The sequence below is a fragment of the Leptodactylus fuscus genome, chromosome 1 (genome assembly GCF_031893055.1).
Source record: "Leptodactylus fuscus isolate aLepFus1 chromosome 1, aLepFus1.hap2, whole genome shotgun sequence".
NCBI lineage: Eukaryota > Metazoa > Chordata > Amphibia > Anura > Leptodactylidae > Leptodactylus > Leptodactylus fuscus.
The window spans coordinates 20,458,695-20,481,575 of record NC_134265.1 but is presented as its reverse complement, the minus strand read 5'-3'; the positions used below and the strand labels follow the sequence as shown (position 1 = coordinate 20,481,575).

Below are 22,881 nucleotides of genomic sequence, written 5' to 3'. Positions count from 1 at the left end.
CGGGTCTAGAGAGGACCCTAACCTAACAAAGTCTTCTCCAAATTATAAGAGACATATTAGCACCATCGTAACAATGAGCACCGCATGTCTGGAATCTTATAAGGTCACCAGACATGGAGCCGATGATGTAGGTCATCGTACCTGGTCATAGCACCATATGGTAGGTAGCACTTATAGAAGAATATGCCAACGTATGATCTATAAGTACATGAGAATATTGCAGGTGTTATACATGTGTACCGGTAGATTTAGCTTATTGTGCAGGTAAATATGAGTGTAACCCAAGTCGAACCCATCATCTTCTCTTCTTCTTATCTTTCGAGGAGTGGAGGGGCGATATCGGATGGACATGCTCATAGTAATGCAGTTTCCCAGTCTTTAATGACCGATGTAGTTGTAGTATAAATTCTCCTTTCCTGGGAGCTTTTCCTTTGCTGGCTGCAGCCTCACGTACACATTGCAGCTGCACCTCCACCAACATAGTGCAATCTATGGACACATCATGATCTATAAGGGTAGGGGAGTAACACCTCCTGGCAGTCATTGGAAATGTACCCACTCGGAAAAAAACTTTTCTGTATTAGTCCTTGGATGTCATGTCTGGCGGCGGTGATATTAGTTATCGCTGTACACAGTATGGGAATGGGTTTGATGGAAACAATGACTCAGCCTCCTTGAAGAAAATCTTCGTTCCTTGAACATGTGAAGCAGCACTGAGACTGGATGGTTTTCATAGAACATTTCCCAATGGACTTCACAGTGTTGCAAAAATTAATGGACAGCTTGTCTTTTTTGCAAGATTGATCTGAGCAAAGGAAGAGAGAAAAGAACATCACAGAATTATTCCAGATCAGCAGAGACAATGTAACATACATTATGTATGTAAATATCCACATCTATAGACATATATACATATACACAAATATATATGTAATATATAAGTAGAATGAGCTGGGTCTATTTCAATATTTGTGTGTATCATTAAAAACTTTGCTAGTGATAGAAAGACAACATCTTATGAAATGGCTGGGTTATTATGGAAATCTGATCTGAAACAATGTGTATGTCAGTGAGGCTAATAATGAAGGATCTGCGAGCTTCTATTGGCTGATACAGGTCATCAAAGCCAGTGGTTTTGTGAATATATCACTCACTTGCTATATTCTAAAACAAAAAAGGCTGGTCTAAAACTGTGTATATGTCAGTGAGGCTCAGAACGAAGGACCTGCGGGCTTCTATTGGCTAGTATAGGTCATGTGATAATTGAGTGTATGTCAGTGAGGCTAGAAATGAAGGACCTGTGTGCTACTATTGGCTAGTTTGAGTCACAAGATGTGCTATGGAGGAATGCCTTTGCTGTAGAAGCCAGTGGTGCTATATTTGCTTTTGTGAATACAGTGAAGGAAATAAGTATTTGACCCCTTAGTATGGAATAATATGTATGTATATATATATATATATATATATATATATATATATATATATATATATATATACTGTATGTTGGTAGGCTCAACATACAGAACCATTTACTGTACATGACTGTTAGATTGTTGGGAATTGCACAACCTTCTGTGACCTGTAGTTCCAGCACAGCTGGATTGCACCAATTTTCCAAGATTGTCTTTGTGAAATTACTTTGTATTACATTTTGAATACATTTCACGGTTGGATTTTCTTTTATTTAAGCTGACGGGGGATAAGATCAAAGATAATTCCCGAAATTAATTACATTCATGTTTTTCTTTTTTTCACAGTATGAGCGGTGCAGCTCTCTCTTCTCCTCTCTCAGCGGGAAGTCACAGCAGAATGTAAAGCAATAATAATCAGCAGAAGTAATGCAGCCAGTTGTTTCTGACTCTCTATTGTTATGGAAGCATCCAGAAGCTGAGTCCAAAGTGGGCCCTATCTACACATGGCTAAGATGATTTTTATGGAAATCAGGCAATAAGTGTTCAGTTTCCCTGCAGCGCCACCACAGGAGAGATTAAGTATTACGCAGTGTCCTTTGAGGCAATCTGCAGTGTAGGACAGAAGAAGACCTCCAATGCTAAAGACACTCTTTGTAACTGCTCAACACCCTTAAGAAGAGATAAGGATCCTGAACAGAAGACCCCCCCCCCCAATAACTCTAAAACCCCTTTAATAGGACAACATATGATGATGATATCTCGGCTTTGAGTCCCATTAACCTCAGAACCCCCTCGGATCGCGGACGAAGCTGCTTCACATTTCTTTCTTGTACAAAGAACTTTAAGAACATGAGAAGAAACATCAACGACTTAATGAAACCCGTCACGATCTACAATATTGATCTCATCTCATCACAGGAATTCTGAATGATCAATTTCACACACAGGCCGCCCGCAACCCTCGCACCGCAAATTCAAAGCATGTTTCTTAAGTATGTAGAAGAAGCTTATACCCCGCGGGAAATTAAGGCAGAAACAAAAACATGGCAGCAATGGTTCCTCTTGTGTTGTAAGGTCGGAATAGAAGTCATTAAGTATTCGCAATATCTTACCTGCTGAGATGTCTCAAACTTTTAAGAAAAGGCCGAAGGCTCTGTATATATCACTTACATTATGGCTCTATGCAATATATCACTATAATGCTGGTATTTGGGCACTGCCCTAGATCACCAGGGATATTGGGACCCCACCGTCACACCATGTAAAGTGACATTGACCCTTTAACTGTCCTAGACCACCAAGGATTCTGACCTTAACCTGTTCACTGACCTAAACCTCAAGGAATATTGAAAAGAACCTCCTTAATATTATATTCCCAGTCAATGTCATGAACCAATAGGAATATTGGAAATAACACCGTTGCAAATATGAAGCATGTTAATACCCTGCCACAGAACCTCTTCATTACCATAAGACTGCCAAGGCTACAGACCACTTTATTGCTCAAGACCACCAATGATGCAGAAAATGACCTTTACCAATAATTCAGGCAGGACGAGAAGACAACAAGTAAGACAATCTACCTATCCATAGATCCAACACTGATCCATTGGCAGAGTGTAAGACAACCCCAAGGTATTCACCAGAGCCCAATGAAAGACAGGATGGACTTCGCTGCTCGGAACCCAGGTTGCAGTTACAGAACAATGTGTCAGATAATGGGCAGACTAAGGAACAAACTAGAAAAGCTAGGACAGGGAAAGAATATACAGTAGAGTCAGAACCAGGAGGATACAGAATATCTAAAATCAAAGGAAAGGAATACTGGAGTCCAAGTCATGGTCAAGTCCAGGAGGTCAAAGAAAAAACCAAATCAGCAAGAGAACAGATAACCAGGAAAGCATGAAAAAAAATCATGGTAATGAAAGCAAGTTCCTAGAACAAAGAGCCTAGAAGATGAACATAATCACAGGCGCCTGAGCAAGGACAGTGTCAGGTTATAACACCCGCGTCCTTGAAGGCTCCACATGTCCAACCTCCGACTGGCTGATCAGACCCAGTCATAGTTTGACTGGCAGGCATCGCAACCTTAAAACAACAGCCATGTGGCAAATGCAGATGCCAGACAGAATCTCTCCTAGCAGTGCTCCCTTACATGTTGGTGTAACTTAAAGCTACTGGGCCCCAATGCAAAGGGGGTGCTGCAGTACCCAAAGTAAGGTCCTTAAAGGCATGGTTGCGGAAGTACGGTATGGAAGAACTTGACTGCCTGTACGGAGCCCTGACCTCAGCGCCATCCAGACACCTCATCATGTCAAAGCCTTCCAAGACGAGTGCAAGTAAGGGGGAGGGGGGACTACTCCATATTAATGCCTATAGAATAGAAAGTCATAAAAGCTCCTATGGGTGCAATGTGGAGGGGGCCGATACTTATCTCCATATAGTGTACGTGCGGCAACCTCTAGATGAATGTCATTTTTGCTCTTGGATGGAGTCGTGAGCTGAGACCCCATAATATAATCTTCTATTTCTTCTATTCTTTTCCTTCTTGAAGTGCAAACAAAGTTTGTGCACCTTGGAAATTGCAAATAGCGATGTCTTAATGGAAAAAAGAAGTCCGTGAAGGCGACACCTTGGAATGGATTCCTAGCCGCGGCCTTGCGAAGGGGCAAAATGTTTGTGTAGCGAAGCTTTTCTAGCTGTCTATTCACATCTGATTTTCTTCCAAGGCTATGAAGTATAAAGTATTGAAATATTCCAGGTCAGGAAGTTGGCTAAGTGATGACGTGAGATTACAGTGTCTGCAAAAGTATTCACACCCCTTGGACCTTCACGTTTTGTCCCCTTACAACCTCAAACTTTCCAACCAACCGATAATTGTGAAGTGGACGGAGAACGATACAAGGTGATCGACAGTCTAATCAAATAACAATCAAAAAGTGAGATGTGCAAAAGTCTTCAGCCCCCTGTACTCCGATACCCCTAAATACAATGCAGTGCGCACCATTGCAGGGTTTGTATGAGACGTGTAGTGCGTCCATCTTAAGGATGTGAGTCAACTAAGACTCATATTCTATCATTAAAACACTATTTTTTTCTGGTGGACACGTAGGAATAGTCTTAAGAAAGGCTATTCTTCTCCTACCTTTAGATGTCTTCTCCGCGCCACCGTTCCGTAGAAGTCCCGGATTTCGTTGGTATGCAAATGAGTTCTCTCACAGCACTGGGGGCGGCCCCAATGCTGCGAGAGAACTCTCCATCTTCTTCAGGAACGTCCTCTTCATGCGTGTTCTTCTGGCGCAGGCGGTCAAACTTATAGGCGTCGGGCAGAGCCGGCTGCGCAGGCCCACAGGCCACAAGAAAATGGCCGCTTACTTACTGTGTAAGCGACCATTTTTCTTGTTGCCATGACTTTATTATTTTTCAGTCCACATCACTATGGGAGGGCTTATTCTTTGCGGGACGAGCTGTACTTTTACTTGGCTCTGCTCTACTCCTGTAGAAGTTTTTGGATCTACCATGACGGTGTATAGTATCTATTTGACCCCAGTAACCAGGGAAGTCATAGACATGGCCACTGCTCAGACTGTAACGACTGTATAATGAATCCTGCAGCTTCGCTTTAAACAAGTCAGAGCACCGTGTAAGCTCCGAATGGCTCAGTAGATAAGCGCACGTGTCTCTAAATTGGTCGCGTATCGCCATAATTCATCCTCAGAAGGCGTCAAGTCTTCCTCTAGCGCAGCGGCTGATCCCGCAGCCCCTGGCCAAGAATTCAATTTTATATCAAATGTTAGATTTCCGTCATCTCCTGCGGCCAAGAAATGAAAGGGCTCTGACAGGAGAAGACACCGGGATCAAAAACACTATAGCTCTCCGCTTCTACGTCCCATATAATATAGAAAACATGAAAGACTCATCATTTCTGGGTGCAGGATTAGGCAGCGCTCGCTCTCGGGATATCGTGTGGGCGCTTACGTGCAAATAAGAAGCAGAAAAATAGCAATTATGATCCGTCAGACTCGGGGCCTATTCAGATGTCTGTATTCTGGCCGGGTAACGCTCTGTGTGTCCGTTCAATTTAGATAAGCCATGGTTGGGTCGGGACTGTCGGAATATGGCCGCCTCCATTGACCCTAACAAAATTAGGGAAAGATGGATGATGCGGTGCGGTTGTGTATAAGTTGCGGCATTGCGGGATCCGGGCTCAGGTTGTCCTAACTAGTTCCGGCCTTGTGACGTATCATTACGCAGTACGTCTTGGAGTTGGCACCAGGTCATTGGGAGGGGATGTCAGAGGTGACACAAAGCTGCTGTGGTGCCTGCGATTGGTGGGTGATCGTGGCTGTTTAACCCCTTAGATTCCCTGTGTTATTAATTTCACCTAGAAAACGTCTTTCACCCCCTGACAATGTTCAACGTCTCCGGCTCGGGGTTTGAGCAAAGTACATTACAGGTTACTCCAAGACGCTCAAACTCCGGATCCGCAGGGGATAGACTCACGTTTTACAGCACACCCCAATCCCCAGTAGATCCGGAGATATCACTGGTTAAAGTGAAGCTGCATATACTTGCACCTCTCACTTCAACCAGTGGGCAAGGGAACGTGTGCAGGTGTCAGGAGGAGAAGGATTCCAATTCTGCTGTCCCTAGGACCTCAGATAACCCCATGAACTTTTGATTCTGATATCACCCTCCCCATTATCAACCATACTTGCTATTTAACCCCTTAGAAGCAGAAGTCAATGCTGACCACAACATCTAAGCAGTTTTACCAAAAAAAAAGGAAAAATTTAGACAATTTCTTGTTATGGAAATAAATAAAACCAGACAAATTTGTATCTCCACTAGGGATGAGCCGATTGAGAGATTTCAGGATTGATTTTAAAATCCGATTTCCAATCATTTTCTAGCCGATCCTGATCGTGAAATTTAATCGATTGCCGATCGGGATCTGATCTTTCCCAATCCTGATCGCTCAACCCTAATTGTATATTATATATATGGCTGCAGTGTGGGTGGAGCGATCGGCCGGGCTGCAAGCTAAAGAAGATGGCGGCTTTCATTCACTCCGGAGAGGACCACACATACAGCCTGATTTTCCAGCCGTGTGCCCGGTGTATCGGCTATAGCTTTTCAGTCAGCACGCCGGGACCCTGCCGTGTTCAGCCAAGCTTGGGCCGGGGGCTGCCACGGGAGGGGGGTGCCGAGGAAGGAGGGTGAGAGCGGAGCAGGGGGAACCGTGGGAGGGGGGTGCCGTGGTAGGAGGGCGGTGCCGCCGGGTGGCGGGGAGGGTTGTTGGGGGGGAAAATGAGGGGAAGGGGGTGGGGGCGCCGGGGAACGGAAGGCCAGGGGACCGCCATGTGTGGGGGTGCCATGGGAGTGGATGGTGGGCCACGGGAGGGGGGCCGCTGCAGAGGGGGGGGGGTTCTGCGGTAGGGGAGACCGGAGGTAGGTGCGGGGGCCACCGCAGAAGGGGGAGGCCCGGTGGGGAGGGTGGTGCTACGGGAGGGGGGTTGGGCGAGGCGGGTGTTGAGGCTGAGGGGGGAGAGGGGTGTCGCGGGAGGGGGTGTGGCCTAGGGGTGTAGCAGATGCACGGGGGCCCCTGTTGCTGCGCCTGGCGTATCATAACCAGAGGCAATTGTTTACATATTCGCGGCTCAGCGCCAACGCCGACCGGCAGACGAAGTTGCAGCCAGATGCTAGTTTGTAATAAATAAGTGACATATTTTGTTTGGTTTTTGAAGGGAGTCTGTCGCTAGAATCCAGTGCCGTACACAGAAATGTTCGGGTCACTTGAATCTCGCAGTGTGACTAGGTCTTCAACAGATCCCTAATAGGTCACAAGAGGCGCAGTGATACAGTCCTGTAAACACAGCCACGCGCCATCCCCCCGATAAGTGACCCTACATGTGCACAACCCTTCATGGGGATAATGATCTCCTGTATTTTCTGTAGATATTTTGAGATCACAGTCGGGGTCTACAAACAATTATGTGCTCAAGTGAGGATGTCACGTTAATTGTAGACGCCTTGAAGACACGTGGACTCCCTGGTGAACATCTGCGGCACATCTTCTGCTACGTTGTCAGATAAATTGCCTGTAATTGGCTGATCAGATACTTAAAGGCAATGTATGGCTTATATACGTGTTACTAATAGAGATGAGCGAACGGCGTTCGATCGAACTGGTATTTGATCGAATATTAGGCTGTTCGAGATATTCAATTCCAATGGAATACCAGGCGGCAAATGCAGTAAAAATTCGTATCCCCTCCCACCTTCCCTGGCGCTTTTTTTGCACCAATAACTGTGCAGGGGAGGTGGGACAGGAACAACAAAGGCATCGGAAAAAGTAATTGGCTGGCTAAATCAGGTGACCTCCACTTTTTACGAATAGTGGATTTCAGATTCGGGTAATATGAGACTGTGAACTATGTGACTGTGAGACAGGGATAGAGGTACAGGCAGGGTTAGCTAGGGATTACCTTTATTTAGGGGGGAATGTTACTCACCCAGCTCTTTGGGGCTCTATCTGGTCGGGATCCCTGTCAGTTTGCGTTATGCGGGAGCTGACTTTTTCCCATAGGAATGCATTGACCAGCGATGATTGGCCAAATGCCATACAGAGTACAGCATTCAGCAATCAACTGCTGGAGGAGGCGGAGTCTAAGATCGGTCCACAGCAGTCTGCATTGTGGTCCGATTTCAGATGTAGCAGAGTTGACACAATGCTGCTAGATCTCAGGTATAGCAGAGTTAACATAGCTCTGCTACATCTCAAGTATAGCAGAGCTGTGTACGCAACACTGCTACATCTGAGATCGGACCACAATGGACTCCTCACGAGTCTCCGGCAGAACCAGCGTTGATTGGCCGAATGCTGTAAACTGTATGGCATTTGGCCAACCAACGCTGTTCAATGCATTCCTATGGGAAAAAGTCAGCTCCCGCATTATTAGTGGTGTAATACTGGGACTTGGGCATGTTAGATGCCCCCAGACATGCTTCCTCTGCTGTCCCAGTTGCATTGCAGAGGTGTTGTCCTCATTTGCTGAGGTGTCATAGTGGACTTGGTGACCCTCCTGAGTTGAATAGTGGTTTCCCCTGAAACGAAGTTTTTTTCCCCATAGACTATAATGGGATTCGATATTCATTCGAATAGTCGAATATTGAGGGGCTATTCGAAACGAATATCGACTATCGAATATTTCACTACTCACTCCTCTCTAGTTACTAACTAAACCCAGAGGCTGATAATATTATTTTCTAATATGTTTTTATTACTGGATTGTAAAATTTTTTTTTACTCTTTACGGGTCAGCCATATTAGCAGCATTCAGAGTTCTGCTTTACTGCTGCCACATGTACCATAGGAAGAACATGTAATCTGGAGACGGTCATTGACGTCTATGGGGAGATTTTGTGGGTGTGCTCGGTGCCCTGTGCAGGTAGGGGAATGGATAATCTGTTACCTATTGTGTATGGTGGATCCTGTGTTATCTATATAGGTGATTGTGAAATTGTAAAGTTGCCTGTGCTTATATAAGTGATCTCTACAGAGCAGGAAGGATTAGCCAATTATTTGACTCCATAATCGTGTTGAAGCAGCAGGATTTCAGGGTTATTTTTATATTTATATAGGTGATTGTCTCATTGTGAACATGCCTGAGCTAATAATAATAAGTGATCTCTACAGATCAGGGAGAATAAGCCAATTATTACACTCAGTCATCAGTATGAAAGCTGTAGGATTTCAGGATTATCTTTATAGTGATTGTGATTGTGGCATTGTCAAATCAAATCAAAAAATCAAAAATGCTTTATTGGCACGTCCGAATAGGTATTTGGCGTTGCCAAAGCTAGTAAAGTGGGCGGGGGGGGGGGGGGGAGTTGGGTTGGGTGGGTGGTGGGTATGGGGGGGTGGTTTGGGTTATAACAGTCCATGGAGTCTCGTCTTCCTCTTCGTTGGTGACCGCTATATGGGGGGTGGGGTTGAAGGTGGGGGTGGGGTGGGGCGGGTGTATTGGGATAAACATAACAGTCCATGGAGTCTCATCTTACTCTTCGTTGGTGGCTGCTATATGGGGGGGTGGGGTTGGAGGTGGCGGTGGGGTGGGGCGGGTGTATTGGGATAAATATAACAGTCCGTGGAGTCTTATCTTCCTCTTGTTTGGTGACAGCTGGACACGTATTGGGCAGCGATCTCCACAGTGGCCTCTTCTTCTCCCAGTAGGATGTAGAGTTTCCTCTTCTCGTCTGCAGATATGAAGTCTGGGATGTGGGCAGAGAGTCTTTGGTAGTAGACGGCCCTCACAGCTGAGTATTTGGTGCAGTGTAGCAGGAAGTGGGTCTCGTCTTCTAGGGCCCCCTGGTCACAGTGCTGGCACAGTCTCTTCTCCCGTGGCTTGTACGTCTGCCTGTATCGCCCCGTCTCTATCTCTAGGTTGTGGGCGCTCAGTCTGTACCGGCTCAGGGTCTGTCTGTGTTTGGGGTGGCGTATTCTCTCCAGGTAGGTGGCCATGGTGTAGTCCCTTTGCAGGAATTGGTACACGGTGAGTTTCTTGGAGGTATTTATTTCGTTTCTCCATTCTTCAATGTACCGCTCTCTGATTGCCTCTGTGGTCGCCTTTATTTCGGCCTTGGTTATCATCTGTTGGAGTTTTTGGTTTGGTGGTTGGCTGTTGTTTGGTTGGTGAATGTCTGGTTTGCTCAGGTGGCTTAGCCATGCTTGGTGGTGGTAGGAGTCGGGCTTGCTCACCTGGATGTGTGCCTGGAAAGCTAGCGCCCTCTTCTGTATGGTGAGCCATAGGGGGAGTCTGCCTAGCTCAGCCCTGCAGGCTATGTTGGTGGTGTTGCGATGGACATGGAGCAGGTATTTGCAGAACTCCAGGTGGAAGTTCTCTGTTGGGCTGGAATCCCACTTTGACTGGTCTGGGTAGGTGGCTGGGCCCCAAACCTCACTGCCATAGAGAAGGATTGGGGAGATGTCTGCGTCAAATATCTTCATCCAGACCCTCACCGGTGGTTTGAGGTGGTACAGTTGTCTTCTGATGGCGTAGAAGGTTCTGCAGGCTTTTGCTTTCAGGGTTTCTATTGCTGCTTTGAAGCTTCCTGATTGGCTGAGCTCCAGCCCCAGGTAGGTGTAGCTGTTGGTTTTCTCCAGTGTGGAGCCGTTCAGTGTGAATTGTGGGGTGGGGGCTTTATTGTGGCCCTTCTTCTGAAATACCATGACTTTGGTCTTCTTCTGGTTGATGGGTAGGGCCCATGTGGTGCTGAATTTTTCCAGCACTGACAGGCTTTCTTGGAGGTCTTTCTCGGTGGGGGCCAGGAGTAGGAGGTCATCGGCGTACAGCAGGAACTTCACTTCCCGGTCGTTCAGGGTGAGGCCTGGGGCTGGTGAGGCCTCCAGGGCTGTAGCCACTTCATTGATGTAGATGTTGAAGAGCGTTGGGCTCAGGCTACAGCCTTGTCTGACCCCTCGGGCCTGTTGGAAGTATGCGGTCCTTTTCCCATTCACCTTCACACTGCACTGGTTTCCGGTGTAGGAGCTCTTGATGACATCATACGTTCTTCCTCCTATTCCACTCTCTAGGAGTTTTAGGAGTAAATCATTGTAAATCTACCTTTGCTGATAATGAGTAGTGATCTCTACAGAATAGGAAGCGTCCTTCTATTATGAACACCAGTGTGAAACCAGCAGCATTGCAGGATGACTTTTTTCTATATAGGTGATTTCTTCATTGTAAACATGCCTGTGTTGATAAAGATAAGTGATTTCTACAGAACGGGAAGTATCAGTCTATTCCTAGGCTCAGTAATCAGCATGAAAACTGCGGGATTTCAGGATGGTATTCATTTATATAGATAATCATATCATAGTAACCCTGCCTGTGCCAATGATGAAAAGTGATTTCTATAGAACAGGAAGTATCAGTTTACTATTAGGCTGAGTTACCACTGTGATATATAATATAAAAATCACCCTGACAGCCAAGACATCTTGCACAGACTGAACATTTCTTGATACAAAAGTGAAGACAGGAAGATGACCCCATATAAATGCTGTGGGATATATTGTACTAACATCTTCATTAAATACAGTACAGATGACATCTGAATGGAATAATAAAGCTTAATGAAGTCAGTTACGTAATGTCGGGCAATGGGCCTTGTTAATTAGGAAAGAGAAAAGCAAAAGTTTCTTTTGTTCTCTTCTTCTGTCTCATCCTAAAATAGTCACAGCCCTTGGAGATGATTGCTTTTATTAATTTGATCCTCTTATTTTATAAGAATATTGTCAAAATTTCTTACAAATGGTAATAAGGGGCCACTGGACTGAGTATTATTACATGGGACATTGCAGCAATAAAGTGTCAGGAGTCTAAATATCAGGGCTCCTACTTCTCCACCCACCAGACGTCATTCTCTTCTGTGCTGAGCTGCTGGGGATATTCCCTACGACATCTGCCGCATGGTTGTTGCCTTAAGGTTGCTATTCCTAGCAGTCAAACTTTGGCTGTGTCTGTTCATCCAGTCAGAGGTTTAGATACAAAGCCAATCAGAACTCTAGTTCAGCCTCCAATCAGGAGCTGAGGTGGGGTTTATTAACCTGACACTTTCCTTGCTGAGATGCCTGTGATTACATTTGTCTTCTAGGCTCTGTGTTCTCAGAACTCACTCCCAGTACTAACCCTTCTCCTGTTGATTTGGTTCCATCTGTGACCTCATGGACCCAACCAAACTTCTAATACGCCTCTTCTTTTGATTTGATTATTCATTTACTCTCCTGGTTTTTGATCTTGGCTTGTGTATTGCTCTCTCTGCCCACTATAGGGTTTCTGGTTTCATCCTTAGCCAGCATGTGCTTGCCCCAGGGTTGCAACCTGGGTTCTGAGTAGCCAAGTCCATCTTGCCTTGCAGTGGGTTCTGGGGATTATCTCCGGGCGACCTTCGACCTTAGCTTGCTTATTTGCTATCAGTTAATCAGTTAACCTGCTGCATATTAGAAAATTTCTTAAATATTAATCCCTTTTGGAAAATTGCCTAAGCAGCAATTTCCTACCATGAAGAGGCCACTGTGGCCCCTCAAATGAGCTGACTGGCAACAGTCACTATGAATTGGACCCTCACTGACCTAAAAACAGATAGTCTAGCTGCACTCCTCAGTGATGTGAGTCATCTTCAATGACGCCTGGGACATCACATGACCCGGGGAAGTCATGTGACATCAGGAACGTCACAGAACTAGGCCCAAAGCCTGCCAGAGAGGTAAGCAACACTGTTTTTTAAGTTCTCTTACCTCCCCCAAGCCTCTGATCATCTTTTCAGACCCCCGAGTATAATAATAGTGTTTGTGGGGCCTGCGGCGTCACTTACCAATCCCAGCCCCTGGCAGGATTGGTAAGTAAATAGGGCCTGTTACCAGCTGGGGTAACTCCAGCCGGTAGCGGCCTATTAAGAAAAAAAAACCCACAGTGGCAGCGGCTGTAGCCGGGCCCCTAATGTCCCAGGCCATATGGCAGCTGCTACCCCAGTAGTTACTGCTTACTTTAAATAACACCATAAGATCCCAGGGGGAATGATTTATCTACAACTTCCTGTGACTGGAGCATGGTCCCTCCCCCTCGGAGCTCCTGTATGTCCACACTAGTTGCACAGCAGACGTGTTCGCCCTGGTGCTGGAGCATGGATACTGATGGTTACAACAGCAGCTCTAGATTTTAATGGATAGAATTTTGTGTCTACATGGTCCTGAGATGTAGCGAAGGCACCTTCACCACTCCATGTTGTAAGAAAGTCCAGAAAGTCTCAGACAGATTTACCTGGGATTGTAGAGCATTCCTGGATATTGCATTCTTTGCTTTCTTGAGGTTTTGGTTCTTTTTCACATAAACTGTTGTTCATGGTCCGGTTATTATCGGTATCCATACATTTCACGGTTCTTTGTTGGACGCCCTCGCCACAAGATGCCGAGCACTGAAACAAACATGGCATAGAGTGAAATTTGCTTTTCATATATCCAAAGGATTCCTTTAATTTTGGGCCACAATGGATTAACATATACCAGAGCTGTACACAATTCACTTTGTATTATCATTTGCTTGGTACTTGGATACCAGGGAGTGATAGGCGATTCGCTTACAGAGCCTAATTTATATTATATAGCATATAGGAGACTAGTCTCCCCATCTAGACCCCCAGCAATACAATACAGCTATCATTATATCTCCCAGACTCTAATGATAATGAGATGACTCTGCTCATCCTGTCCCAGTCTATACAGCAAAGACGGGAAGTGAGCTATCGTGTGCTCTAGTGGTCAGTGTGAGAACTGCAACATTTCAAGAATGTATAATAAAAATATAAAACGGTGTATTGCTCATAAAAAAGATGATACATTCCCTTTAAGAAAGAAAGCAATGACTGCAGTGTGAACAGAGCCTATGAATGGTCAGCTTTAGCCTTAGACTGGCCATACACATTGCCTACTGCTTGGTAGAACATTTGTTTGCTGAGTTTTTTCTTAGCACATGCATCCTTGGCTTGGCCTTAGGTAGAGCCCCTATTAGGCCCCTATGACATTGGGTGATCGCCCCGAGAACAAAAAGACTGGACAATTTTAATCATACTTGGACAATTATCCTGAAACATCTGAAATGCTCCGAAAATAAGGGATGACCTCCTTGGCTGGCAAATCTCCTGGTCCTGGTGGAACACTCCAGAATCTACAAGGTGGGGAATATGCAAATATCACAAAAAGTAGGTGTGATATGGGCATGACCACACCAAAATATTAGCTGCACTCTTCATGTCTGGGGAGAGTTGTTCCCCATTAGAAGTCGATCCAGTCAAAATTTTTGGGTTTGGTCGACATACATCTAATTGAAACAGAACCGACCACCTTGACTTAGATTGGCGCCATTCTGGATTTGGTCAAGGTTTCCGCCATGAATAATGCTACAATGGCAGACTGTAGTGTGAACACTGCCTGACCCTTGGCGGTCAGAGATATTTTCCAGTATGACATATTGAATAGCGATGTTCTATCTGATCCTTGGAGGTCGCGGTGATCCGGTGCCGTACACAACACATTGGTGACCTATGTCTAGTACTAGTATATTTTTGTGTAATTTCGTGTAATTTCATTGATCGCTTGATGTACGCTTTTCCATAAGTAACACAACTTAACATGATGTTCTGGTGTCACAAGGGTCAATTGAAAACCTCCGTATAATAGAAGCTTCAGAAATAATTATAGGCATTAAGTCATTTGCCGCTTATCAATGGTAATACAGGGAGGATTTCTATAAGGGCTCGTGCAGCACAAGGAGCCGTCTCGTACTTCCTTGGAGTATGTGAGTAATCTCATCCGAGGAGCGAGAGATCATCTCCGTAAGGTTAATCACAGCTTGTGCTTAAGGCAGATAAGTGGACTGGATGTAAATGCCGACATATATCATAGAAAATATATATTGAACATTTAAAGGGGAAGTCTGGTTGGAAAATAACCTTTATATACCCCAGTTGGAGTGTCTCTGACTTTGGAGGACCTGTCCTGTCCTGGTTTTAATGGACATTGTGTAATGCTTTGTTTCTCCTGTGGGGGAGCTGCAGGGAATTTGAACACTTCCTGTTAGAATTTCTCATAGAGGACAAGAGATATCTTGGATTGCCTATTTTTAAAATATTGCCAGAGATCCTTCTAACAAAAGTGGGACACAATCTAGTGATTAGTGATAAGAGAACTGGTTTTTTACAAGCCCCAATTTTGGGGGTTTGCCACCCATCAGTCATTGTTATATTCGGGATTAGGGTTAAGCGATCGGGATCGGAAAAGATCGGATCCTGATCGGTGATCGAGCAAATTTCACGATCGGGATCGGCTGGAAAATGATCGGAAATCAGATTTTGAAATCTCAAGATCGGCTCAACCCTAAAAGTGACTTCTCCCATAGAGAAGCATTGACTAGGGTGGAGCGATCGGGATCGGAAAAGATTGGATTCCAATGGGCGATCGAGTAAATTTCACCATCGGGATTGGCTGGAAAATGATCGTAAATCGGATTTTAAAATTGATCCTGAAATCTCAAGATCGGCTCAACCCCATTCAGGATGGTTTCAGAGCCCTGAGTATAATAATTGGAGGCCCAGGAGAGGTGTAAAAAATAAAAAAGTGTAGCTTAGGGCGAATCTTGGGTATTCAGAAGGTTTGTCCGGCAACTTTGTTTTGGGACAAACTCATTTGGTCCAAACTGGACTTCAGGGTCTTAAAAGTGCGGGTACACATAGTGGACAAGTCTTACTCACCTCTCCTGGGCTCAGTGTCTGGTGAGAATCTCTGTCCCCTTTGGACGTCTTCCAAGCTCCTGAATGACGTCAGTGACTGAAGGGTCCTGGTGAGGTCTGCGATTGGGCCCCATTGGTCATGTGGGGTGCACTGACATCATGACTCTTAGACATAAGCCTTTGAGTAGCAAACCCTAAAAATGTAAGGTTTGGTCGAACCTGAAATTTTTGGAAAAGTAACAAACTGGTTCACTCCTCCCTAATATGATGTTCTCTTATGGGCATCTTCTGGCCTCTTGGGTGACATTACCGGCTCTGGGAGACCACTGAGGCTTGCAAGTACGATGACGGATTGGAGCAAGCCTACATCTACAGAAGATCTCTGCTTAATTCTCCAAGATGGCGGCGGTAACAACCTCCCTACCGAGTTCTGCCAAAAACTGTCTGCAAGTCCCGAGAAGAACTGATGGAAGGCAAAGGGCACACCGAATATTGATGAATTTCGTTGACAAAAAATAAACTATTAACCCTTCTTACTTTGCAGAATTTCTTCCATACCTGCCTAAAACGTTTACCCAGCACTGTAAGGCAGAGTCAGGCTTTTGTTAGATATATCACTTGAGTCCTTGTTATATTCGAGGGTCTATTGTCAGACTTACAATCGCTCCTAATGATAAGCGTGCGGAGTAGATGAGTATCTCCATGAGTGTATGGACAGATGTTTATCATCCCACTCGGGACGAGAAGCGAGGTCTCCATGAATGGAATAACATCGCTCCCCGGCGTACTTACATCGTGTAAAGTCAATGACCAACCTACAACTTCCTGGCTTGTTATGGTCAAGAATCAATGAGTAGGCCTTAGACCCCTGGCTGCCCTGACAAGTGACTGGCACCTCACAATCTTGGACTAGGGCCAATCAGGGGTCAGATGGAGCCCCTTTCCTCTAAGTAACCTCTCAGATAGGGGGTTAGATGTCCGAGATATAGTGTCACTAGATCTAGTGCATGTCCATAAACCGTGCCGCCAATATGTGACGCCTCTAACACGACCTGCACCCCAAGTTTCACCCACGAACCTATAGCCATACACAGGTGATGGACCCTTTTTAACCCTTTAAGTACGTGGTGTATCTTGAAGCTCCTGGGCCTTGACGCAAAATCTGTACTAAGCCACCAACTACAATGTATCTTATATAGGAGTGGTCTCCTCATATTGGAAGAGAAACTTTTTGAGGCTCCCTTTGGGCACCCTCAAGTTATGCCTAGTTTGGTACTTCAAGGTGCTATGCCATGAAAAGTATCTGGATCTGGAGGTCTGACCACAGACCAGGAGGTCCTTTCCCCCGCTGCACATTGAACCTGACCACAGCTCGACTAAATATAGGCCTGACTGGGGGTGGGCCACGTCCCAATAACTTGTATGGGACTGACTACCAGCCTTATAGAAGTAAATTTGCCCCCATGATCACATACTTATCCCCTGTCCTGTGTCTGTAATGGGACAGCCCCTTTTAATGGGACCATTAGGAAGTAGAGCAGGTCCCGCACAAAATAAGTCCCATACAGCTCGGAATTGAAAAATAAAGTTCTGGCTTTTGGAAAATGAAAAAGAAAATGCAAAAAATGGCCATGCGTGAAGAGGTTAAAAAGCAGTTCCAGCTTGTGTGTCCAGGATCTTGCAGTTCTTCTTGAGCGCGGAGTTCACATCTATCATGTGTAGTTTTTCACATATAGCAGTCACTATATACTGCCCTCCTCCCCTTATACTCGGGAATTCTGTGTCTGGAGATTTCCTGGAACAACAATGCCGGCTTATGTGATTAACTGGCCAATCGAGTTTCATCGTTTCTCAAGGTCTCATTTCATCCTTTCATCCTTCTTGGCAGGAGCAGGACTTCTATCTCTAGAGATATCCGAGCTTGGTCTGAGATTGATCCTGAGCTATGGAAGCTTTAGATAACATGTCACCCGTGATATATAATAGTCTGATCTGTGGCAGGAGGAATAGAAGCGCCATCCATCCCTTGGAGTCTCCAAAAATAGAGGCGATTCGGGTCAGCCGGGTCTCGTGTCATTAAGTTAAGTGCCTTGATGGAAGGAATGGATTCTGCCACCTGTCGTGAGGCCGAGGATCACGCGGCACCTTCACTAGGCCCCATCACACCAATTCTGTGCCGCGCCAACACCGACACATTATCGGGTTCTTTCACAATGCTGTTTTTTGGGCTATGACATTTTGTTTCGTCAATTGTATCTAAATAATTTTCATGTCTTATTTTTTTGAGGACGTGTAGCGCTTTATTTTTATGTTTTTTTTTTCTTTTTTTTATATACAAAAAATGTAAACAAAAAAAAGAGGGAAATTTCTCTTTCGACTCTTCCGGTTACAGCCTCCTACCCTTGTAGTTCCCCACCCTTTAGCGTTCATGTGACCGCCAGCCTAGGGTCGAAGGGGAGCCACATATCCCATAGCTGTGTACACAGTAATCGGGAAGGCTGGGATGGTAATAAACCGTCCCTGCCTTCTCTATAGCAGCTCCAGCTGTAGTTACAGTCGGTTCCCTAGTTCCAAAGCTGCACGATACGGTTACGTCCTTGCAGGATTAAGAGCGGACCGGCCAGACATTTAAAGAGGTTAAAGGATGGGGGGAGGAAGAATAAGCACAACTTGTAGATTGCTGTGATCACAACACCGCAGAAGTCCTGGGGAAAGCATCTCCACCACCAGACACTCTTGGCGCAACCCCAACATCAATAAAGCCGAGGAAACGGTTTGTTAGAAATTTTACCAAAAATCTCAGGGTTTAGCCACGAATCACTCTTATACTCTGGGATCTCTTCAGATATAATTGGTGGTCCTTGGGCTACTTATACTGCTACTTACGTTCCCTCACCTCTGCCGAGTTTGGCGCTCCTTCATTCTTCTGGATAAAGTCACGGGCCCCAAGGGACCACTGAGATTCCTTACTTGTCGTCAGCAGTCACATATGGCATGCCAACATCATGATGAAAGAAGACGGGAACGGCCCAAAAGATGACCCAATAGAACCATCATGGAGCACTGGACAACGGATGACGAACACCACTAATAATTGTGACATGGATCCCACACGGTCGGCCCATCTCTAGTGATCACTGGGCTGCCCCAGGACTTGTAAGAGGATTTGACACCGTAACAGTGAGTAGCCGCCATCTTGACCCTGTCCAAAATTGTGCAGATTATTAATGCCCCCCCGTTGTACCTCTGTCCAGTTGCTTGTTTCCCAGCCGACACAAGGCTCCAGGCTGCAGTTTAGTACAATGACCGGGCTCTTCTTCGCATCACATCGGTTTTCCTTTGGACAAAACACTTCTCGCTGGCGGACTCCATTGCCACACGTCTTTGAGCACTAAGGCAAGAAGTAAAAAGTTTACTTTAAAAAAATCTCACGTACCCCTTCCTGCCCATAGGGGGCAGAATTCTAAAATTCTTATTTTTATCCATACGAAACAGTTGTTGCAGTTAGAGCTGGTGTAATACTGATGTGACAACCACTTCATTCCCTAAATCCTGTAGGGGTTCACCGGTCCGTCCTAGTTACCATTAGACATCTCTCCTTTCCCTGTGCCCAACCCAATAAGATTATTCAATGACAAAAAATATAAATAAATAAAATGTGCGGAAATTTTTAGAATCCGAGAAAAAAAGAAATCTAAAAAAATACAACATGATTTATTATGGAAAAAAATAACATCGTAAAAAAAACAACAGAAAGATGTCATTTATCTCACCAAAAAATTTAAAATTTCCAATACTTTATACTGTCTTTACCTCGTATAGTTGCGTTCGTGCTTGTATAATTGTAGTGTTGGAAATTTTCCCATCTTCTTACTTAAAAAGTCAACTAATCCCACAAAAAACAAGCCCCCTTCTACTATATTAATGGATATATTAAAGAAGTTGCATCTTCAGGGGTTAATCCTGTGCTTCTTTCCCTATTTTGTGTCTTCCCCGTCCTCTCTTGGTTTTTGTGTCTTCCCCATCCTCTCTTGGTTTTTGTGTCTTCTCCATCCTCTCTTGGTTTTTGTGTCTTCTCCATCCTCTCTTGGTTTTTGTGTCTTCTCCATCCTCACTTGGTTTTTGTGTCTTCTCCATCCTCTCTTGGTTTTTGTGTCTTCTCCATCCTCTCTTGGTTTTTGTGTCTTCTCCATCCTCACTTGGTTTTTGTGTCTTCCCCAGCCTTTCTTGGTTTTTTTGTTTTCTCCATCTTCTCTTGGTTTTTGTGTCTTCCCCAGCCTTTCTTGGTTTTTGTGTCTTCTCCATCCTCACTTGGTTTTTGTGTCTTCCCCATCCTCTCTTGGTTTTTGTGTCTTCCTTATCCTCTCTTGGTTTTTGTGTCTTCCCCATCCTCTCTCGGTTTTTGTGTCTTCTCCATCCTCACTTGGTTTTTGGGTCTTCCTTATCCTCTCTCGGTTTTTGTGTCTTCTCCATCCTCACTTGGTTTTTGTGTCTTCTCCATCCTCACTTGGTTTTTGTGTCTTCTCCATCCTCTCTTGGTTTTTGTGTCTTCTCCATCCTCACTTGGTTTTTGGGTCTTCCTTATCCTCTCTTGGTTTTTGTGTCTACCCCAGCCTTTCTTGGTTTTTGTGTCTTCTCCATCCTCTCTTGGTTTTTGTGTCTACCCCAGCCTTTCTTGGTTTTTGTGTCTTCTCCATCCTCACTTGGTTTTTGTGTCTACCCCAGCCTTTCTTGGTTTTTGTGTCTTCTCCATCCTCACTTGGTTTTTGTGTCTTCTCCATCCTCACTTGGTTTTTGGGTCTTCCTTATCCTCTCTTGGTTTTTGTGTCTACCCCAGCCTTTCTTGGTTTTTGTGTCTTCTCCATCCTCTCTTGGTTTTTTTGTCTACCCCAGCCTTTCTTGGTTTTTGTGTCTTCTCCATCCTCACTTGGTTTTTGTGTCTACCCCAGCCTTTCTTGGTTTTTGTGTCTTCTCCATCCTCACTTGGTTTTTGTGTCTTCTCCATCCTCACTTGGTTTTTGTGTCTTCCCCGTCCTCTCTTGGTTTTTGTGTCTTCCCCATCCTCTCTTGGTTTTGGTTTTTCTCCATCCTCTCTTGGTTTTTGTGTCTTCCCCATCCTCTCTTGGTATTTGTGTCTTCCCCATCCTCTCTTGGTTTTGGTTCTTCTCCATCCTCTCTTGGTTTTTGTGTCTTCTCCATCCTCTCTTGGTTTTTGTGTCTTCCCCATCCTCACTTGGTTTTTGTGTCTTCCCCAGCCTTTCTTGGTTTTTTTGTTTTCTCCATCCTCTCTTGGTTTTTGTGTCTTCCCCATCCTCACTTGGTTTTTGTGTCTTCCCCAGCCTTTCTTGGTTCTTTTGTTTTCTCCATCCTCTCTTGGTTTTTGTGTCTTCTCCATCCTCACTTGGTTTTTGGGTCTTCCTTATCCTCTCTTGGTTTTTGTGTCTTCCCCATCCTCTCTCGGTTTTTGTGTCTTGTCCATCCTCACTTGGTTTTTGTCTCTTCTCCATCCTCTCTTGGTTTTTGTGTCTTCTCCATCCTCACTTGGTTTTTGGGTCTTCCTTATCCTCTCTTGGTTTTTGTGTCTACCCCAGCCTTTCTTGGTTTTTGTGTCTTCTCCATCCTCTCTTGGTTTTTGTGTCTTCTCCATCCTCACTTGGTTTTTGGGTCTTCCTTATCCTCTCTTGGTTTTTGTGTCTTCTCCATCCTCACTTGGTTTTTGGGTCTTCCTTATCCTCTCTTGGTTTTTGTGTCTACCCCAGCCTTTCTTGGTTTTTGTGTCTTCTCCATCCTCACTTGTTTTTTGTGTCTACCCCAGCCTTTCTTGGTTTTTGTGTCTTCTCCATCCTCACTTGGTTTTTGTGTCTTCCCCGTCCTCTCTTGGTTTTTTGTGTCTTCTCCATCCTCACTTGGTTTTTGTGTCTTCCCCAGTCTCTCTTGGTTTTTGTGTCTTCCCCAACCTCTCTAGGTATTTGTTATATTCTCCATCCTCTCTTGGTTTTTGTGTCTTCTCCATCCTCTTTTGGTTTTTGTGTCTACCCCAGCCTTTCTTGGTTTTTGTGTCTTCTCCATCCTCACTTGGTTTTTGTGTCTTCCCCAGCCTTTCTTGGTTTTTGTGTCTTCTCCATCCTCTCTTGGTTTTTTGTGTCTTCTCCATCCTCTCTTGGTTTTTTGTGTCTTCTCCATCCTCTCCTAGTTTTTGTGTCTTCCCCATCCTCTCTTCGTTTTTGTGTCTTCCCCATCCTCTCTTGGTTTTTTGTATCTTCTCCATCCTCACTTGCTTTTTGTGTCTTCCACAGCCTTTCTTGGTTTTTGTGTCTTCTCCATCCTCTCTTGGTTTTTGTTATCTTCTCCATCCTCTCTTTGTAACATGTTCTGACATCATTATGTGTCCAATTATCAGCAGGAGATTTCTAAGCCTCTTTGGTGGGGGATCAATACGTCAGTAATCTGCTCTTTGTACGTCGTGTTTCCTCATCTTCCTCCCAGCGTGCTGTGCACATTATCATGCTCAGCTATGGGGAATTCTAATACCGATAATTACCTAGATGTGATTTGGAGATTACCGCGCTCTAATCGCTGCAGATGGATCATGTATACCCAGATAACTACAGGTGCATATATTATCAGTATTCACACTAGAGGTATCGTTTATATGCAGGAAATGCACTGCTTGTTCTGTCCTGGGGATCACATGTTGACCAAACAGCCTTTCTGTGTGGGCCTAAAACCATAGTGACAAACACAAGAAACATGTGGCTGAAATAAACTGCATTTTACTAATGCAGAGAAAACATATCACCATTGTTTGACAGCAGCTTTCTGTCTCCACTACATTAATGAGTGCAGGACCTGAAAGATGTATGTTAGCTAGGTTCTGTACAGCATCCAGATTCTGCACAACTTTCAGGTCCTGGACCTCTTCTAGGTCCTTCACAGCTTTAAGATTCTGTACCTCTTCCAGGTCCTACACAACTTTCAGGTTCTACACCTCTTCTAGGTCCTACACAATCTTGCACCTCTTCCAGGTCCTGCACAGCTTCTAGTTTATGCACCTCTTCCATGTCCTGCACAATTTCAAGGTCCCACACAGCTACCAGGTTCTGCACCTCTTCCAGGTTCTGCACCTCTTCCAGGTCTTGCACCTCTTTCAGGTCCTGCACAGATTCCAGGTCTTGCACAG

At 45.0% G+C, this 22,881-nt stretch overlaps 1 protein-coding gene across 1 annotated transcript in view; it reads right to left on the bottom strand.

Annotated features, from left to right (window-relative positions):
* Positions 1-271: 271 nt before the first annotated feature.
* The window catches only part of ADAMTS12 (ADAM metallopeptidase with thrombospondin type 1 motif 12), a 343,281-nt gene continuing 320,671 nt past the window's right edge, over positions 272-22,881 (bottom strand). The window contains exons 22-24 of the mRNA XM_075268182.1: positions 18,946-19,092; positions 13,238-13,391; positions 272-805 (exon numbers count right to left, since the gene is read on the bottom strand). Coding sequence (XP_075124283.1) covers positions 666-805; positions 13,238-13,391; positions 18,946-19,092 — 441 coding nt within the window. The 3' untranslated portion in view covers positions 272-665. The remainder of the gene's footprint in view (positions 806-13,237; positions 13,392-18,945; positions 19,093-22,881) is intronic.